Consider the following 16,800-nt stretch of genomic DNA (forward strand, 5'->3'; position numbering starts at 1 on the left):
TGTAGTTGATGCCGCTGCTGTTGTTGTCCGTATTTTGGTTTATCTGCGGATGCGACAACACGTAGCACGTGAAAGTCGGGTTTGACGCGTTACAAAGTCGCGGCGTGAAGAAAAAGAAGGTTGAGCGGGCCTGCTTCTGGTCCGGTTGGGGGTGTGGGGAATACGGCGCTGATTGGAGGAATTGGGCAGATGGTTTTCTCTTTCAAAAAGGAAAGAAAAAAAGAGAACGTGCCCAGCAAAATAGTAAAAAATCGGGCGAAAATGGACAGGACTGGTCGCACACGTAAGCGAAGTTTGGGACCGCGTTTGAAAGTAAAATTGGTGAGGTGAAGAAGAGGGGAATTTTCCGAGTTAATTTTTGCTGGATTTATTGGGGGTTTTATTTGGTCCTGCCCCAATATGAAGGGGGTCCTGTTGATTTGGGGTGCATCATCCCGGGGCTGAATTGGGCGGGCGCTGTTGGACGCGCTCGCGTCTTGTTTCGGGCTGGCCCAGCACACTGATTTTCGTCAAGCCTTCCACCGGTTGGCCACTCGCTTAGTCCGTACTGTAAGCGTATCAGATTTCGCTCGGCTAAACTCCCTTATGCTTTCGTTGTTTTCCGAGTATGCATGCTCGCAAGGGGGGGCTCAAGCTCTTGGAGTAAACATGGTTTTGCTGATATCTGCCTTTCGTCGTCATCGCTAGTAAGAGCATTCCCTTTCTAGTCTAGCTATGTGCAATCCATATCAAAGAATCGGATGTATCGATGTAATGAACACAAGTTCGACTTTATTTGCACGCTTGTAATTGAGGTACAGTACTTACTGCCACACAGGGTGGTGCACAGACATGGCAGCAAATGCCTCTGCTACCCTGTCTTATTATCCGTATAGTGACTGCCCGGAACAACCTCCTCGAGACTTGGCTTGACGCTAAGTTTGGACATAGACTCCTTCGCAACGGGCCATTGCAAGATCAAAGTGTGTTTCTCAACTAAGCCACCTCACCTGCTGCGTTGTATTCTTTTTTCTCACACAGAGAGACGTTGGCAACTATCGACTACGACGTGTTCCGTGGGCGCGTAACCGTCTAAGCGCCTCGCGCCTACCGTACCTTTGTAACTGTGTCAAAACGAAAGAGAGATAATGGGCCAGGTTGCGTGGCACTTATCTTGGGGCTGGTTCTCAAAGAACCCAAGATCTAGAATGGGTGTTCTTGGTGGGCATCCACCCGACTTCAAGTTGCTGGGCATCTGGAAATGAGCATCAGACGAACGAGACGGGAGCGGAAGTGGTCTGGGGAAACTGGCTCAAGACCGAACTTGCGTCTCTGGAGGGGAGAGGGGAGATGCTTATCGGAAAGCACGACCCTGTGATTATGCCCGTATGAGTAGACACCCTTGGAGGTTCTCGCTGAAAGAGGGGAAAGAGGGCAAGAGCACCGTAGTACTTGCCTTCCATACTGTTGCCGTCAAGGAAGGCGCGACAGGTGCGCACCTTGAGCTAGGCAGGTCTTCGTCTCCCAGAAACTTTCAAGCAGCTTTCGTCAGATACTATCTTACCCCGGACAGAAGCGCTAGGGCGTAATATCCATGATATCACAAGACGTTCGAGGTCACGGGGTCCTTTTTGTTCCGTTATCCCCGATATCCCATTGATCAGGCACTGGTAGCTCGGCAGCGACGTAATATTGAACATGCTAGCCGGTTCTGAAGAACTTCCCCTAGCGAGAACTTCCACTTGACGCCGAATGCCCGCTACGGAGTCCAGTCGAGGTCTCATGTTACCCGGTGAAAGAGAGAAAAGACTGCCAGACATGCAGCCCTCCTATTCGGACTAGCATTGGAACTATCGTCTCGTCGATATATCTTTTCTCGGTATTTCTATTGACAGGACAGGGTAGTACAGTGCCTGTCCGATAAGCATCTTCTCCAGCATCACTTGCAATCATTACCCAACCGGATACCCCCCAACATGACGAGAGCTACAGTGTTCTTAGCCATTGCCATGGCGCTGTCCGCGACAGCTATGGATGCCTCGATCCTACAACAGCGGGTCGCAGTCCCCGACTACACCACCTCTGAAGCCGGCAACCCCTTCGTTGACGGTTGGTACGCTGACCCTGGGACAGCCTACCGTGACGGGCAATACTGGGTGTACGCGACGCCAGCGTTGACAGCCAAGGAGAGCGAGCAGACGAGCCTTGACGCCTTCTCGTCCCCGGACCTGGTGCACTGGTCCTTCCATGGTAGCGTGCTCAACGCCACGGCCAACTTCGGCTGGGCCACACACGCCGTGCGCGGGCCCTCCCCGGCTGTGATCAGCAGCGGCGGCTACTACTACCTCTACTTCTCGGCTAACAACATCAGCGAGACGCACGCTAGAGTCGGCGGCATCGGCGTCGGCATGGCCAAGTCTCCCAGGGGCCCCTATTTCGACCCCATTGGCGCCCCACTGGTTGGAGCATACCACCGAGGCGCGCCGCCAGTGGACTGCCACGTTTTCGTTGACGACGATGACGGCGACTACGGCAGCGGCCCGCAGGCTTACCTCTACTACGGCTGGCACGGCCACCTCAACGTCGCGAAGCTGAATGCCGACATGATCAGCATTGGCCTCTTAGACGATGGGTCGCAGTTCCAGGAGATCACGCCAGCGGCGGCCAAGGGCTGCGCGGTGCAGGGCAAGTCACACGTTTTCAAGCGGGCGGGGCTCTACTACCTGATGTGGTCCAGCGGGAGGCAGGGCGACAACGACAACGACGGTCATGGCAACTGCGCGCCAGCCATCAGCTACGCCACGTCGTCCAGCCCACTGGGGCCGTTCTTGCCCGTGGCCGGAAACAGCACGGTCTTGCAGCTTGACCCAGCCGTGGCCGCCGTGACTAGCACCGCTGCCATCGGCAGCAGCACCATCAACGTGCCCGGCACCGACATCTGGTACCTCGTGTACAACCGCCAGCCGCTCAGCGAACAGGGGGCTGCGCCCGGGACGCACACCGTTTTAGCGTACGACCGGCTGTATTTCAGCACCCGGGCCAAAGGCAGCACGATCGAGCCCGTGCAGATGCTCGTCCAGGACAACTTTGCGGACGGCGACATGGTGGGGTGGACGGCGTACGACGACGACAACGGCTCGTCGTTCATGCCCTCTAGCGGCCAGCTCGCCGCGGGCTGGTCATGGGGCGGCAAGGCACTGCTCGACGTCAACTTCACAGACTTGGCCCTAACCGCCGACGTCTCGGCCCCCTTCCTCGCCGCGGTCCCCAGCACGGAGAATAACGCCATGGCCAGCAACCGACAACACCTCGTCCTCGGGGACGCGGGTCTCGTGTTCCGCGTCGCGCCGCCCATCACCTCCGACGTAGACAGTTACCGCGGCTACTACGCCGGCATCCGCACCACTAGAAACGGTGCCGAGGTAGTTCTCGGCCGGGCGGACGGAGGGCGCTGGACCCAGCTGGCAGCGACGAGGCTCCAGGCTTTAGCGGGCAGCGGTAGTGGGCGTTACCGCATGCGAGTCAAGGCCGTAGGCGACAACATCCAGGTGTTTATCGGTGGCGACAACGGCGACCTAGCGCACGAGGAGCCTCAGATCAACGTCACAGACGGAAGCTACGCTAGCGGTCGTGCCGGCGTCCGGGTATATCTTACGTCTGCCGTGTTTGGTAACGTGTCGCTGGCGAGGCCGTAGTTGGGGCTAGCTGGTGCGTTTCCGCGAGGGGTTGGAAGTGACAGACAATACTAGACAGACCGTACTGTAGCGTGGCAGGTTGACAATATGTGCGCTATCTTATTCGTTTCGGCCACGTGTGAACAGGCGTGGGAAACGCAAATGGCTTGTCAGGCCCGCATGCCAACAGACATTGATAGGTAGTACGGATATTCTTCAGACGATACACACGCATCTACCTTATTACCTTGACAGCAGCGTGAGCCTGGAAGAGCGCCATAGACAATAAAGTTATCAAGACCAAGAAGAAGAGTGAAAGGGTGCGGAACTACCATCTCACCTCACCTCACCTTACCATGTGACAGAGCAAACACGAAACACGACAGCCCGGCTACTGCCTACAGAGAAAACATTAGTCATTCCCCCATACTGGCCTGGCCTGGCCTGAGTGTAACGAGGTTCCATGTATGCATGTATGTATACCTCCACTATATATCGTACAGATCCTGGGGAGGGGGAAGGGGACTAACCCCTTTCTTTTGGTTCCCAATGCCGATTGATCGATCTATGGACGCCCCCCGTCTTTTTTGTCTCTTTCAATTGTCTTTCCGACTATATCCGTAATGGATAAATAAATAAATAAATAAAAAATGAAATTTTGTATAAATTTCACCACCGCCGTTTCCCTTCTCAATGCTCCCCTCTCGCCTTCATCAATCCTGTCCCTGTTTTGTCACATTTTACACCCCTCTTACAAAAGTGCGGAGATCCCGCCTGCCCGCCCGCCTGGTTGTTTGTTTTTTCTTTTGTTCTTTGTTGTCAAACCTCCACGGCTTCATGTCTGATGCTGCTCTCGATATGTTTGCTTTTCGAGGGCTGTGAGAGCGCGCCATCGGAAGAGAGCCCCGTCTGGCAGGGGAGAGCGAAACGGGTGAGCTCGGTATAATATTGCCTTGTGTTATCCTCGTCGATTGGACGTCCTATTCCTCCACACCTCCCTTGTAGTCCGGCCTCATGAGAGACTGTAGGGCGTTTTTGCAAGCTAGATAATACATGATTTGGGGGGGGTTCTTTTCCACCGTATAAACGAACAAGCATTCTAGGGGTATGCGAGCCTAGAGAGGGAAGAAAAAAACACATGAGGGGTGTTTGCGGGAGGGTCCCACCGTGGTGTGCAGCAAAAAGCCGGCAATTTATAGATCGGCGTTCCTATTCTTGGACTTGCTGCTGGCGCCGCTCTTGACGCGCTTAGCGACGGGGCGGTTGATGTGGTGGTTGGGGATCCAGCTCTCGTCGTACGACTTGTCGGCACCGGTGGCGAAGGCCCCGCCGGCCGACTCGGAGCCCGACAGTGGCTCGACGGCCTCGACCTTCTTGACCTTCTTGGCGCCGGCCGGCTTGGCGGCGCGGCGCGTCTGCGGGAACAGTGCCTCGATCCACGTCTTGTAGACAAAGTACGACGTGGCGCCGAACAGGCCGGTCAGGAAGAGGTAGAGGAAGATGCTACGGGAAACAGGTTGTCAGCGCAAGAGTAACCAGCCAAAGGGAGGGGGTCGGCTCACATTTGGGGGTCGAAGATGCTCGTGGGAGCCTCGACAATGGTGGCGGGCCCGCCATGGACCTGGACCTGGAAGATCTGGCCGGCTGGGTTGGTGATGACGGCCAGGAGCTCGACGACGACGTCCTGGGGGTTCATGTCCAGCACAAAATTGAAGGGCAGGGTCTCCTTGGCGCCGGACGGGACCGAGACGTCGTACTTGACGGCGGTAAGGTTGCGGAGGATGGCAGCGGACTCGGGGGCGCCTTCGGGAAGAGGCTTGGTGGTCTTGAGCACGCCGCCGACGAATGAGATGTCAATTGGGCCATCCTCGTGGTTGGTGATGTCGATCAGGGCCTTGGTGACATGGCCGTTGACGAGCTTCACGCCAAAGATGTCGGCCTCGGGGAAGGTGGTCTCGATGTCGGCTTTGAGCTCGGCCTGGGTGACGGCTTCGGAAGTGGGCGGCTGCTAGTGATCAGAACCTATGTCTATGGAATGGCTGACTGCCTGGCGTATGGCGTCGAGCTCTCTCAGAGATTGAGGTTGCAGTGCAGCGCATCGCAACGGGACAGAGGGAAAAGGGAAAATGGGAGAGACGGAAGGGCTCGACGTACATCTCCAGCGGCTGCGAGCACGGCAGAGACGCGGAGAGCGACTAGCGCCAGAGCGGACCACTTCATGTTGATCATGTTTGCGCCAGGGAGTAATGGAAGTCGGAGTTTTGGAGCAACCTAAGCAAAATCCAAGTCCCGACAGCAGCTGCAATACGGCGATGACAGAATGACAGAGGCAGGCGTAAAAAAAGCTCACGCAAGGTCGGGTGTGCGGCCCAGGTGCGCCCGCTTGCGTGCGTGCTTGCTCCGTGCTCTGTGCAATCTGGCCTCCCCCTAGCCCCCGCAGCCACTCACAGGGCTGTCCTGGTCAATGGGGTGGCCCGGGGAGAGCTTGCCCCAAAAATGCAGATACCGGGGTTATTCAGAGGTTGGAGAACGGCGAGCTTGGCACGCGTGCAATTTGCAGCCAATAACTCAATTGCGACTTCAATTCATTCACAAGAACGGAATCACGAATACGTATACTTCGTTAACGACAGCCCTCCTCTACGTAGAGTGAGGTACGAAGTATATGAGGCCAGACCCCACCGTCTCCAGTGTCAATCGTCATGATGCACGCTCACGCTCACGCTCATGCTATTGCTCCTCGGGCTAGAGTTTACTCGTCTGGCTAACAAGCAGGCATGCGTAGACCCAGTCATGCCAATGGATACCGTGTGGATCTGATACTCATGCCGTTGCGACAAAAATGGGAATATCCTATTTCGGTGGAATCACGGGTAAGATAACATAGTTCTCGAGGCCTTGTCCAAAATGGATGTGATTCAGCCCGGCAAACTTGGACGGTGGTCTAGCAGCCATCATCAGTAAGTCTTCAGTACGGCCAGGCCCAAAGAAGAGGAAGGAAAAAAAAAAACCGACCGGTCCGTCTCGGAATCGTGCTGGAAGATGCCCGACCCTTGGGTGTCGCCACTCGCCACCTCGAGCACGATGCTGCCGCCCCGGGAGACGACCACGTTGGTCGGCCACAGCTCGACGTCGACGGCGTACACTTCGCCCGCCCGCACCGGCAGCACGTCGGTCGACAAGTATTCGCGGTGCGGAAGCCATGGCCTGTGCTTGGGGTGCTCGGCGTGCACGCGGCGGTGGCTCACCCGCAGCCAGCCTTTGCACAGCGGCACCGCATCGCCCGCCGTGCCCGTGTAGAAGATCTCGTGGCCCGCCGCGTCCACGTGGCGCAGAGTGAGGAACAGGTCCATGTCCTTGTCTGTGTCTGTGTCTGTATCGTCGCCGTCACCGTTGCTGCTGTTGTCGTTGCCGTTTCTAGCATCATTCGACGTCAGCGACACATGCAGCCGCGCGACGATGTGGCCCGTGATCTCCGTCTCCTCTTCAAAGCGCCCCGTAGCGAACCGGACCGCCTGCGGGTTGTCGAGGCTCCCGCGGGCCTTGTACGTCGCCAGCTGCGGCGGCTCATCTAGGGCGGGACTGGCTCTGACCATGGTCATGTCTGGCGTGAGATAGAACCTGGTGTACTGCGTGCGCGGGATGGGCCACGCGCTCTCTCCCCGCTTGGCGTAGGCCTTTTCGCGCTCGGCGCCGTTGACGCCGACGTTGCCCTTGCGCAGCGTCACCGTCACCGGCGCCACCTTCCCCGGCACCGCCCACCCGGTGGCGTCGCGGCCCTTGAGGAAGGCGCTCAGGAAGCTCTTCTGGACCTCGACCTCTTCGTGGTAGTAGAAGGGCAGGTCGTGGCGGCCTGTGATGAAGCGCAGGTACTTGAAGCGCGAGCCCGCGTGCGTGTACCCGAGCACGTTGCCGCGCAAGTGCAGCAGGATGCCGCCCCAGTTGGCCACGCTGAGAACGGGCACCTCGATATCCTCCAGCCGGAACTCCTTGCTGGCGTAGTACTCGTCGTCGCGGAACCGGTTGGCCGCGTTGTCCGCCGTCTGGTCCCGGCGGTTGGCTGCCAGCACGTCTGCCGGTAGGTCGCCCTCGATGGTTTCCTCCTGTCCGCGCGCCCCTGGCCCGTCCGCCGGGAACGCCAGCTTCGACCGCCCTGCTCGCCCGTACTGGTTGACCAGCACCTGCCGGTTCCACCAGAAGCTGATGAAGCGGTTGGAGAGGATCCCGCCGTGTCTGCACCGGTCCCGGTAATAATCCGACATGCCTTCCCAGGGCACGATGGCCGCCAGTCCCTTGGGCCGACGAGCCGCCACGCGCCACTGGGACCCTGGACACAACTCCAGTTAGCCCAGACACATCTTACGATAGAAACACACCGTAGACATTTATTTCACGTTCCCCGGCTCAGAAGCAGCAACAGCCGCAACAGCCGCAAACACGCACCGGCATAGTACGACACGCCCAGCAAGCCGACTTTGCCGGTCGACCACTTCTGCTCGGCAGCCCACTCGACGACATCGAAAAAGCACTCGCTCGTGCCGCGGCTCATCGTGTCCAGCAGGCCAGGGCTCTGGCCGAGGCCGCGCTCGTCGGCGCGCACGACCACATACCCCTCGCGGCACCAGAACACGGGGTCCGGCGTCTCCCACGCCGAGTACCGCGAGCGATGCTCCGCGCCGACCTCGCCAAACGACGCCGCGTGGAACGTCGCGTACGGGATGTCTTTGCCGTACGGCCCGTACGTGACTAGCACCGGATACCGCCTCCCGCCTTCTTCATGTTCTTGTGTGTCTGACGACGACGACGACGACGACAGCGGTAGGTAGACATTTGCGCGGATGGGCAGGCTGGCGCCGGTGCCGGGACTCGTCCGCAGCGGGATCGACACGTTCTTCATAAACGTCAGCCCGTTCTCTGCGTCCTCAAAGACCTCGAGCAGGTCGTCCCGCAGCGGCGGCGTCTTGATCTCGGCGGCCATGCTGTCACTGATTCGTCTTGCTTGCTTGCTTATCTGTTTCGCCGAGGTCTCTCTTCCTCTTTCGCATTTGTTTTGAAACCGTAGTGATGAGAAGAACGGGAAGGGGGATGGGGAGGCTTCTCGGCATTGTTTTGTGTGCCCCGAAATAGGACCGGTTTGGGAATCCGGAACTCCGTTGGAGCTTCCGACTCGACCATTTTGCCCAACTCAGATCCCTACACGCTATATAAGCCAGGCGCTACGCATTTGTTTGCAGCAGAGTGGGACTGCCCGTTTCTCACTTGTCCAGTTTACTTTACAGAAACACTGTTTTGATTCACGCATACGTATTTATTTACTACCTAGGCGGCTAACAGCCCAAGTAGACGTCGCCAAATGCGTCAAGTGTAAGCATTGTTGTTATCGGGACATCCGGGCCTCGTACGGGCTCTCGTTCTAATTCTAGGCCAAGGACTACCTTGACAAAAAATAAGAAGAGCAACCCGTATATTACCTGCTTTGGGCTTCCCAAGTCAAGAGGCAAGGAAAACACCTCGTCGTTTCTCCTTAGAGTCTACTCACAGAAACGAGTAGCCGCTAAGGAGTAAGGAAGGGGAGAATATAGGAAAACCGGAGAAGGCACCGTGGCGATATTTGCATCTTTCGTGGACTTGTCGTGTCTTCCCCCTTCGAGCTCACATGATATCAGTGTTTCCATTTCACCCTTTCTTTCTTCGCCGCCAGTCTTGTAAGATACGAGGGTACCCGTGCTTGGATTCTAAAATCGACAGCGACCCTGATATGATGAACTACACCAAGCAATTAGCTTTGCTCGATCCTGTGAACCTCGCTCCTGGACCCCTTGTCGTCCTGATTCCTCTGCCGCGCAACCCCCCTATGTCATACACGGGTTCCGTGAGACTTTTAATGGATATCCAGAGCCTGCCCGACGTTTGAGCAAAGTGTAGAGATGACGCAATAGTCTGAGAATTATCCCACGTTCGGGAGCCAGGTCCACTGGCCGGATTTATGAGTGAATCGGACCCTCTTGACTGTCGGATGGCTCGTTCGGACTGCTGTATGTTCAAGCACAGCCACAGTTGCGTATTTGATCGCCAGTCTGGAGAACCTTGATATAGGTTGGAATCGATCGGGACGTGTTTTCGATGTTGATGTCGCGATAAAACCAATCGGGCTGGCATACAACACACTCGATTGTCATCAACTTGAGGATGGGCTCGGTAGACGAAAAAGCAGTATAATCCCCGAGGCCGGCCTCGGCGAGCTTCAAAACAAGGAAAAGCTGATTTGGCACGTCGTTGAAGAGAACGGAGAACCAAGTCGATTTCTGCATAAAGCCCTAGCAGCGCTCATCGACGTCGTGTTTTGGTCAGGGGTGAAGTGAAAGGGAGAGTCGACGAATTGTCGGAAACGTCATCGCAGTAGCGATTGGTTCAAAGATGCATCATTTTGCATCGCTTTCGGGGGTAGAAACCACTAGGCTATCCATCAGTAAAAAGGACCGAGTGGGTGCGGTGTCACGGTACGAGATAATTATATAAAAATGTTAAACCGCGGGTTCTCCTCATAAGGCTCTATTTACCTTAGGTATGCTCGCCAAGAGGCCCACAGCGGACGCGAGCAAATTTGGTCGGAAAAGGACAAACTCCAGGGACTTGGTACACTACCCAAGCCTAGCTAACTACGGCAACGGCAGCTTGTCTGTTCATCTCACCCCTGAGTGAGATATGAGTGCTGTACGAGTACCAGTGTGGCCCGATATGGTATCACAAGCTCCTCACCGTGTCTAAAACGTTAGTGTTGGGGTTGAGAGCGTCCCTGTCTCAGGAGTGCTGATCCAAACGGTTGCAAAGCATGCTTCCCTCGAGAACCTTGGCGATCAAGTGCTTGGACGCATATACCCGTCTATCGGTGTCACCATACTGCATATAATGGATGGTGAGCTCCAACATGCCGCTTTCCTGCAGCCGAACCGGGCCGCGGGCCCCGGTATACGGGCATCGAACCGGAGTTCAGCCTTTTGTAAACTTGTTGCTGTGAGGTACATGACATGCGCCCCCGTTGCCTGTCTAAACGGGTCGAGCTCCGGGATGAAGGCGAGTTAATCATCACGGTGTGTAGGCAGGAGCGAAAAGACGAGGGTGGACCGGAGAAAGTATCCAATGGGAGACCCTAGTGAATCCGGGTGCGCATCGTTCAAGTTCTCGGAGCTGGAGCCATATTGACAGGCATATGCTTGCTTACGAGCGAGGTTGGTCGAGTCGGCTGGCGCTCCAACGTGTAAACCACGAGGTTCTGCTGAGGAGCCCCTATGCAGGAAGGAGCCGTGGCGTCCAACAAAGTAGAAAAAATCTCTGATGGCTGGGCCCTGTAGGATAGAGTTGTTAGAACCACTGGACTTGGCTATCATATCCGTCATGACAAGCGAGCGGGCGGACCAGTCCAAGTGACGTCAATCACCATGCCGTCAGTGTTATACAATCTCGGGCTTCAGCGACAAAGGCGTACCGTATGCACGTTCCATCACACCTGTATTCAAGACACTGGACCGTTAAGGTAGTTCGCAGCACGCCTCAGGGGCTCGAACGAGGCAGCGGAAGCCACCACGATAAGTTGGTATATCAGCCGCATATGTTTGAGAGACGGCTACCGTCAGCCCGGATGAGCTGTAACCCATATTTCTCCACTCTCACGTTTCTCTTACCATTGGTCATCCTTGTGACAGATTCGAGAGCAGCTGCGCGGTCTCAAACGACAGCGAACGAGAAGAGGGGTTCAGCTTTTGAAACAAAAATAAGAAATATAAATATAAAAAGAAAATGTGACGCTGGGCAAGGTAGTATCCATGCTGGGACTATAAGCTGCACAATTGATTGCGCGGTGAGACATGGAGGTCCCGAAGAACCTCCTCAAGATGTGGCTATCTTTTTGCGTTGTCAATGATGACGACGACGATGGCGATCTGACGGAACGGCATTTCCTCTTCCAAAGGACTCGGAAAAGTTTGTATAATATCAACATGCCGTTATACAAATCCAGAAGAGTCCAATAAGAAAACAGAGATCAACGGCAGCGTGGGAAGTTGGATCCGGGCCGTTGGTTCCTTGTCGGCCAAGTTTTACAGATGTGGAAGGTTCGACTTAGAGACTGGGGTTGAAGAGACCCGTGCTTCGGTTAGCGCAGTAGCACAGTGCTAGGCTGTAAGCGTGCTTTCACACTAGCCTATGAAAACTAGACCGCATCGTTTGGGCTTTTTGAGGCAGCCTCTCTAATCGTGCACTAGCGGCCTGGGCAAATCTATCTAGCCCTTTGCTTCCTCAGCTCACCAATGGGAATGTGAATTCATGCCCAATCTTTGCAACCTTCCAGATGTTTACTACGAGCTCCCTAAACCCCCCAAAGGACCCCCATACGCTTGGTGGCGAAAGGCGTGCGTGTCTTCAGCTCTGTCGACAGTGAAACTCCAATGTCTCTGGCACCCTGGGTTTCTTGCTTCGTCTGGACCCTCTGACGGCAATGGCCAAGGCTGGCAAATGATATGATGCGGGTCTCGAGGGTAATACCTGGACCCTTATGCTCGAGCCTGGCAGCGCAGGCAGGTAGGTATCCAGTATTGTTTCATTCAGATGACCAAGAGACAAGCCATATTCTCGTTTAGGTACGTTTGAATATACGAGATCGAACTCAAAGGGCCCGAAAAGCCTCGGATGTGGCATTTAATCAACATAGATACGGTGCAGTACTCCGAAGCTAGCCTCGGGGATAGACTTACTGGCTACAGACTAGACATCGACTAAGTTGATGGACCTGTGATCTGTGATCTGTCTCTCCCATCAGCGTGCCATCAAGCCAACTTGCCCATTTCTTTGGACAAACCGACTCTTCGGGGCACGATGTCGGGGAGCAGCCAGAGATGCATGTCGGAACAGTTCCAGACGCACTGCATACGACCAACCTTCCCGGTTTGCGAACGAGTCAAGTCGATTGGAGCGATGGTGCCTTCCTTAATCCGGCTCGACGATCAGGGACATTATACCCAGTAATTCGTATACCTACCATGCAGGTAGGGAGGGAGCAAGGAAGTTCCGGGAACATAGGGTTGCTTCCCGTCCCAAAACCCTTAGCCTCAATGTTAGGTTTTAGTGGTGAGCAACCGCCGCCCTGACCAGCTGAAAGACTTGGCTGTGGCGATTTGCTCTCTTTGCGGATAGCTTCGAGCCCGTAGAGCTGAGCTTGATACGTTCAATCTTCGCGATCACCATTCGAAATCTAGGGAGGCAAGTCGTGCCAGCCTTGCAAGGGTTTTTCGAGACTGTTGACTGCGGGAGGTGAGTAAGTTTTATTTACTTTGGGCTCTTTTCATCCTGTCGAATGGTTGGCTGCAACTGGAAAGTACCTTATATACGAAGGACTGCAGAATAATTATAGCAATAAATACGGTATCAATTGGTATCAAACCAGTATCTAGCGAGCTTTGACAGACTGCAGCACCGCGTCGTTGCACCACGCACGTACTCGAACTAGGTACCTTGGAAATTGGTCCCTGCAGGAGATTTTCCCTGAGATCGTAGCCCTGCTGTGTTTCCCGGGTGGACTATGTGGACGGGCAATGCACCTTCACTTCGTTTGTTGTCATGGCGAGCTTTCTGCAAGATGACCCCACCCGATACCGGCTTCCAGGTTCGCGGTAACTTTCCATGATACATACCGTATGCGCTGGAACCAGGAAGTTTCCAGGTTGTCTCAGACCAGGACTCCTCTATAGATGTAATCCGTAGTGGGGTAAGCCCGCCACCTCCCCGCCAAATTGCCCTGAAGCTAGCCTCTTCTCAGGTCGTGGTTGTTTGCTTGCTGTGTCCAAGCTCCCGGAGCTGTCAGTGGGATAAGGATTCGACGACAACGCGGTGCTCCCAGCTGAAACCTACCATTGAACCTACGTAACCTCATGTGCGGAGTGAGTCTAATGGCCGCACAGGTGTCAGCTCTGCTGTCAATGACGTGACGTACTCCCATCGTAAGGTACGGCACAGAGACCACTCGTTCCCCTTGATCACGTTGGCATGCCTCCCCAAGCTCCTTCCTTGCCAACCCACCTCACGCCTTGGGCGGTGGCGTGAACTGTGCCTGATACTTAGCTATGATCCGGGGAAGGCACGCCCGAGAACTGTGGGGGGCCTTTTGATTTACAACCCACAAATGCCGTTCACCCACTTTGCGTTCCATGGCAAGCTGTGACACTGCCAGTCGCTTCCCTGTCAACGCTCTAACACGTGTCCCAAAGAGTAAAGGCAGATGTTAAGAAAGCTGAAAAGAAGGGCATCGGAATGTGGGAAATTTATCTTCAAAAATCCCGCCAGATTCGACTCACGCCCTCCACTGGCTCAGGGCCTGCTAATTGACGCGCCTAGCCGCTGTGGCAGAGCGCGCTCGACCATGAACTTACCTTTCGAAGGCGGGAGTTTTGCTGGATCTCAATGCGACGGCTTGCGGATACCGCGTACCTACTTGCATATCCCGAAGCCACGACCAAGAAAGAACCCTTGTTAGGTCCCATAGGTAGGTTAAGGTAGGTACGGTAGGTATGTATCCATCCGCGGATCATCGGTTTGGCGATGGCAGTTCGCTGAGATCTAAAGCCGTGGGATCGCCAGGAGCTCTCGATCTGGTGACAATGCTAAAGCCAATTGGCCAGTGGGTGATGTCCATACCCCTTCCCTTTTGTCGCTCTCCTGCCCTGTCTTCTCTGGGGTGGCCCTCCCGCGCAGCCCCCGACAGCATCGGGTCGGCGAATGAAGGGCCAAAATGCCTGCGTCCGATGGCGATGACCGGTCGACTCCATCCCGTCTCCTACCTCGATCACCGCCTGCCCGGTCTGTATCGCGCATTCGGTCATCAGTGGATGGATGCACCCGCCTTCACTTGACCGTTGGCATCACACCGCCAGCACGAGCCCGGCCCTCGGACCCAAGGTACCGTGGGACCGTGGGACTTGGCCAAGGAGAAGCGAGGTTTGGCTACATCACCTGGAGCATTCTTGCCAGGCTGTGTTGACATGATGTGCTGTCTCGGTGGCCTGGCCGGGGTCGCATATTCTTGGCCGTTGTTGATTGCATGGACTGCTGCTCTCTCAGGCCAAGGTACGGATGCCGTTGTTTCTATTCCTGCACATCGTTTGTGGTTGGCTGCGCGCCCGGCCGCCGCCCCCCCTTCTCCCCCAGCCTAGGCCGCTCCCGCCTGAGGGACGCGGCAAGGAAAATAAGGAAAGCGAGCCCCTTAAGTGCAAAAGCCAGACTTAGTTCAAGCGCCAGCTGGACTATAAAAAGATGCTTGATGCCCAGGCCATATTCACTTGCCACCACCGTCCCATCTTTGCTGTCTATCCCATCCTCCCGCCAGCCCACGGCTCTCCCATTCTGAACTATATAGTCACCTTCCTTCGTTTCCAGGCAGAGACCACTTCCTTCTTGAACCACGTGCCGACCTCCGGTATCATTACATCCTGCAATCCCACGCGAGGAGAGCTACCAAGTCCGAGACTATAGTGGGGGGAAAACACAGACAAGAAGAATTCAAGCCGAATATTATATATATCCCTGGCGTACGTGTGTTAATGAGGGCAAGATCGTCTCTGGTCGAGGTCGCTTTTCGACTACCTTCATCCATTCAACTCTCGGTCTCTTGAAGGTCCCCGTTGTGCCCACATAAACTAACCAACGGCAAGCAGCAAATCTTATTCAAGATTGAGACCATACGCTCCTCATACTCTTATCGAATTCCTCCCCACTGGTGTCTTCCCCGAGATCCCTCCTTGACCAATAGCCAAACAGAATCATGGCGTTTCCCAGGCCGGGTGCACCGTCTTTCAAGCACGAAAAGGTACCTTGTCGATCTCTCATATCCCGTTGCAGTTTTGCCGTTCGATATCCCACTCCCCACAGCAACTTGACCTTTGGACTGACTCCTCTCTTCTCTCAAGAGCTTTCTGGATCCGGACTTCGATATGTTCGACTGGCATCCTCACTTTCTCTCATGCGCCCGCTTTTTCTTAGACCATGCACAGTTCGAGGGCCCTGTCCAGAACCTCGCAGCTTTCCTTAATATCCAACTCCCCTTCCAGAAGGCAGCTACGGCAGTATACCACGCGGCCCTCGTATCTTCCTCTCTCTCGGTCCACGGCGAACCGCCATCCGGAGGCAGTGGTGGCATGGGGTCAATGGGAGCCGGGGGTAGCGGCGGCAGCAGCGGAGCTGGGAGCGCAAAGCTACCGTCACCACCACCACTGGGCGGTGCCAGCGCTCCGGCTGGCGGCTCGACGTATCCACCGAGTAGCGTCACTACACTGGCGCCATATGTCCGCCGGCTCGTGGCCACGGGCTTTGACTTCCCCGCCGTCATGCACAGCTTTTTTGGCGACGACTGGAGAGCTGGCGTTGGGCCCCTTCACCAACAAGAGCGTCGCAATTACCTCTTCGCCGCCAAGAGCGACAACTGGCTTCGGGTCAAGACATCGTACGACATGGGCGAGAGCGAGACGATCCCTTTCATCCGTCCTCTTCAGGGCGTCAGCGAAGAGGAGATCAGCTCGGCCGAGGCGGCCTGGAGCGAGTGGCTTGCCATGCAGGATTGGATGCTTGGACCTAGGGCGCCAGAGGCAGAGGGAGGGGACGCTTCAGGGGGAGCTTCTAACCGCCGCTCTAACGGGACGGCGGGTCTTGGGCGGATGGGAAATGGCAAGGCGTATGGCGGCGGTGGGAGAGTCAACATCAAGAAAGAGGAGAACTAAGTGAGCAAGGGGCGTACCAGACCCCGAGAAAGGCATCCACAGGACTTTCACATGGGGTTTATTTTTGGGTCCAAGCGCATGGACGCGGGCTTTGCAAGGTTGCTTGGGTAGGTCGGGAGGCTATGTTCCCTCTTCGTTTCTTGCATTACACGGTTATGAATGGATATAAACATGCGGCTGGGCCATTTGTACTATAGTCGCGCCCTAGCGTTTGAGCGCTTGTGCGTATGTACCAGGTAACTTTGTACAGTACTAAGGCGCTCTCGGTAGGCTAGGCCACGATAGAATCGGCCAAGGTACGGATACACGAAAGGAGCGTGAATGCCAACCTGAGGTACCGGGGAGTGAACGAGTGGGAAGGCACCAACCGGCCCCAGGCCTTCTTT

The 16,800-nt window shown here is 55.7% G+C and overlaps 5 protein-coding genes across 5 annotated transcripts; 2 read left to right on the forward strand and 3 right to left on the reverse strand.

Annotated features, from left to right (window-relative positions):
- Nucleotides 1–883: 883 nt before the first annotated feature.
- On the reverse strand, nt 884–1,485 carry B0T26DRAFT_696695 (uncharacterized protein). Its single transcript, XM_060441356.1, has one exon. It carries the CDS (start codon nt 1,440–1,442, stop codon nt 1,248–1,250), a length of 195 nt encoding a protein of 64 aa, XP_060300923.1. The 5' UTR covers nt 1,443–1,485; the 3' UTR covers nt 884–1,247.
- A 916-nt stretch (nt 1,486–2,401) lies between these two features.
- B0T26DRAFT_696697 (uncharacterized protein) lies at nt 2,402–4,071 on the forward strand. The gene has a single exon (XM_060441357.1). The coding sequence runs from the start codon at nt 2,583–2,585 to the stop codon at nt 3,672–3,674; it is 1,092 nt and encodes a 363-aa protein (XP_060300924.1). The 5' UTR covers nt 2,402–2,582; the 3' UTR covers nt 3,675–4,071.
- Nucleotides 4,072–4,672: 601 nt separating this feature from the next.
- Nucleotides 4,673–6,056, reverse strand: B0T26DRAFT_156726 (uncharacterized protein). Its single transcript, XM_060433486.1, has 3 exons — nt 5,808–6,056; nt 5,216–5,658; nt 4,673–5,156 (listed from the first exon to the last, which is right to left on the reverse strand). Exons 1-3 carry the CDS (start codon nt 5,880–5,882, stop codon nt 4,847–4,849), a joined length of 828 nt encoding a protein of 275 aa, XP_060300925.1. The 5' UTR covers nt 5,883–6,056; the 3' UTR covers nt 4,673–4,846.
- A 102-nt stretch (nt 6,057–6,158) lies between these two features.
- On the reverse strand, nt 6,159–8,631 carry B0T26DRAFT_767085 (X-Pro dipeptidyl-peptidase C-terminal non-catalytic domain-containing protein; the record flags this gene model as incomplete). The annotated part of the gene is made up of 3 exons (XM_060446482.1): nt 6,159–6,597; nt 6,669–7,980; nt 8,097–8,631. The coding sequence occupies 3 exons, from the start codon at nt 8,629–8,631 to the stop codon at nt 6,507–6,509; spliced, it is 1,938 nt and encodes a 645-aa protein (XP_060300926.1). The 3' UTR covers nt 6,159–6,506.
- A 6,831-nt stretch (nt 8,632–15,462) lies between these two features.
- On the forward strand, nt 15,463–16,414 carry B0T26DRAFT_738544 (uncharacterized protein; the record flags this gene model as incomplete). The annotated part of the gene is made up of 3 exons (XM_060443605.1): nt 15,463–15,507; nt 15,608–15,840; nt 15,925–16,414. 3 exons carry the CDS (start codon nt 15,463–15,465, stop codon nt 16,412–16,414), a joined length of 768 nt encoding a protein of 255 aa, XP_060300927.1.
- Between the last annotated feature and the right edge of the window lie 386 nt (nt 16,415–16,800).

Source organism: Lasiosphaeria miniovina, assembly GCF_030549165.1.
Source record: "Lasiosphaeria miniovina strain SMH2392-1A chromosome Unknown B0T26scaffold_2, whole genome shotgun sequence".
NCBI lineage: Eukaryota > Fungi > Ascomycota > Sordariomycetes > Sordariales > Lasiosphaeriaceae > Lasiosphaeria > Lasiosphaeria miniovina.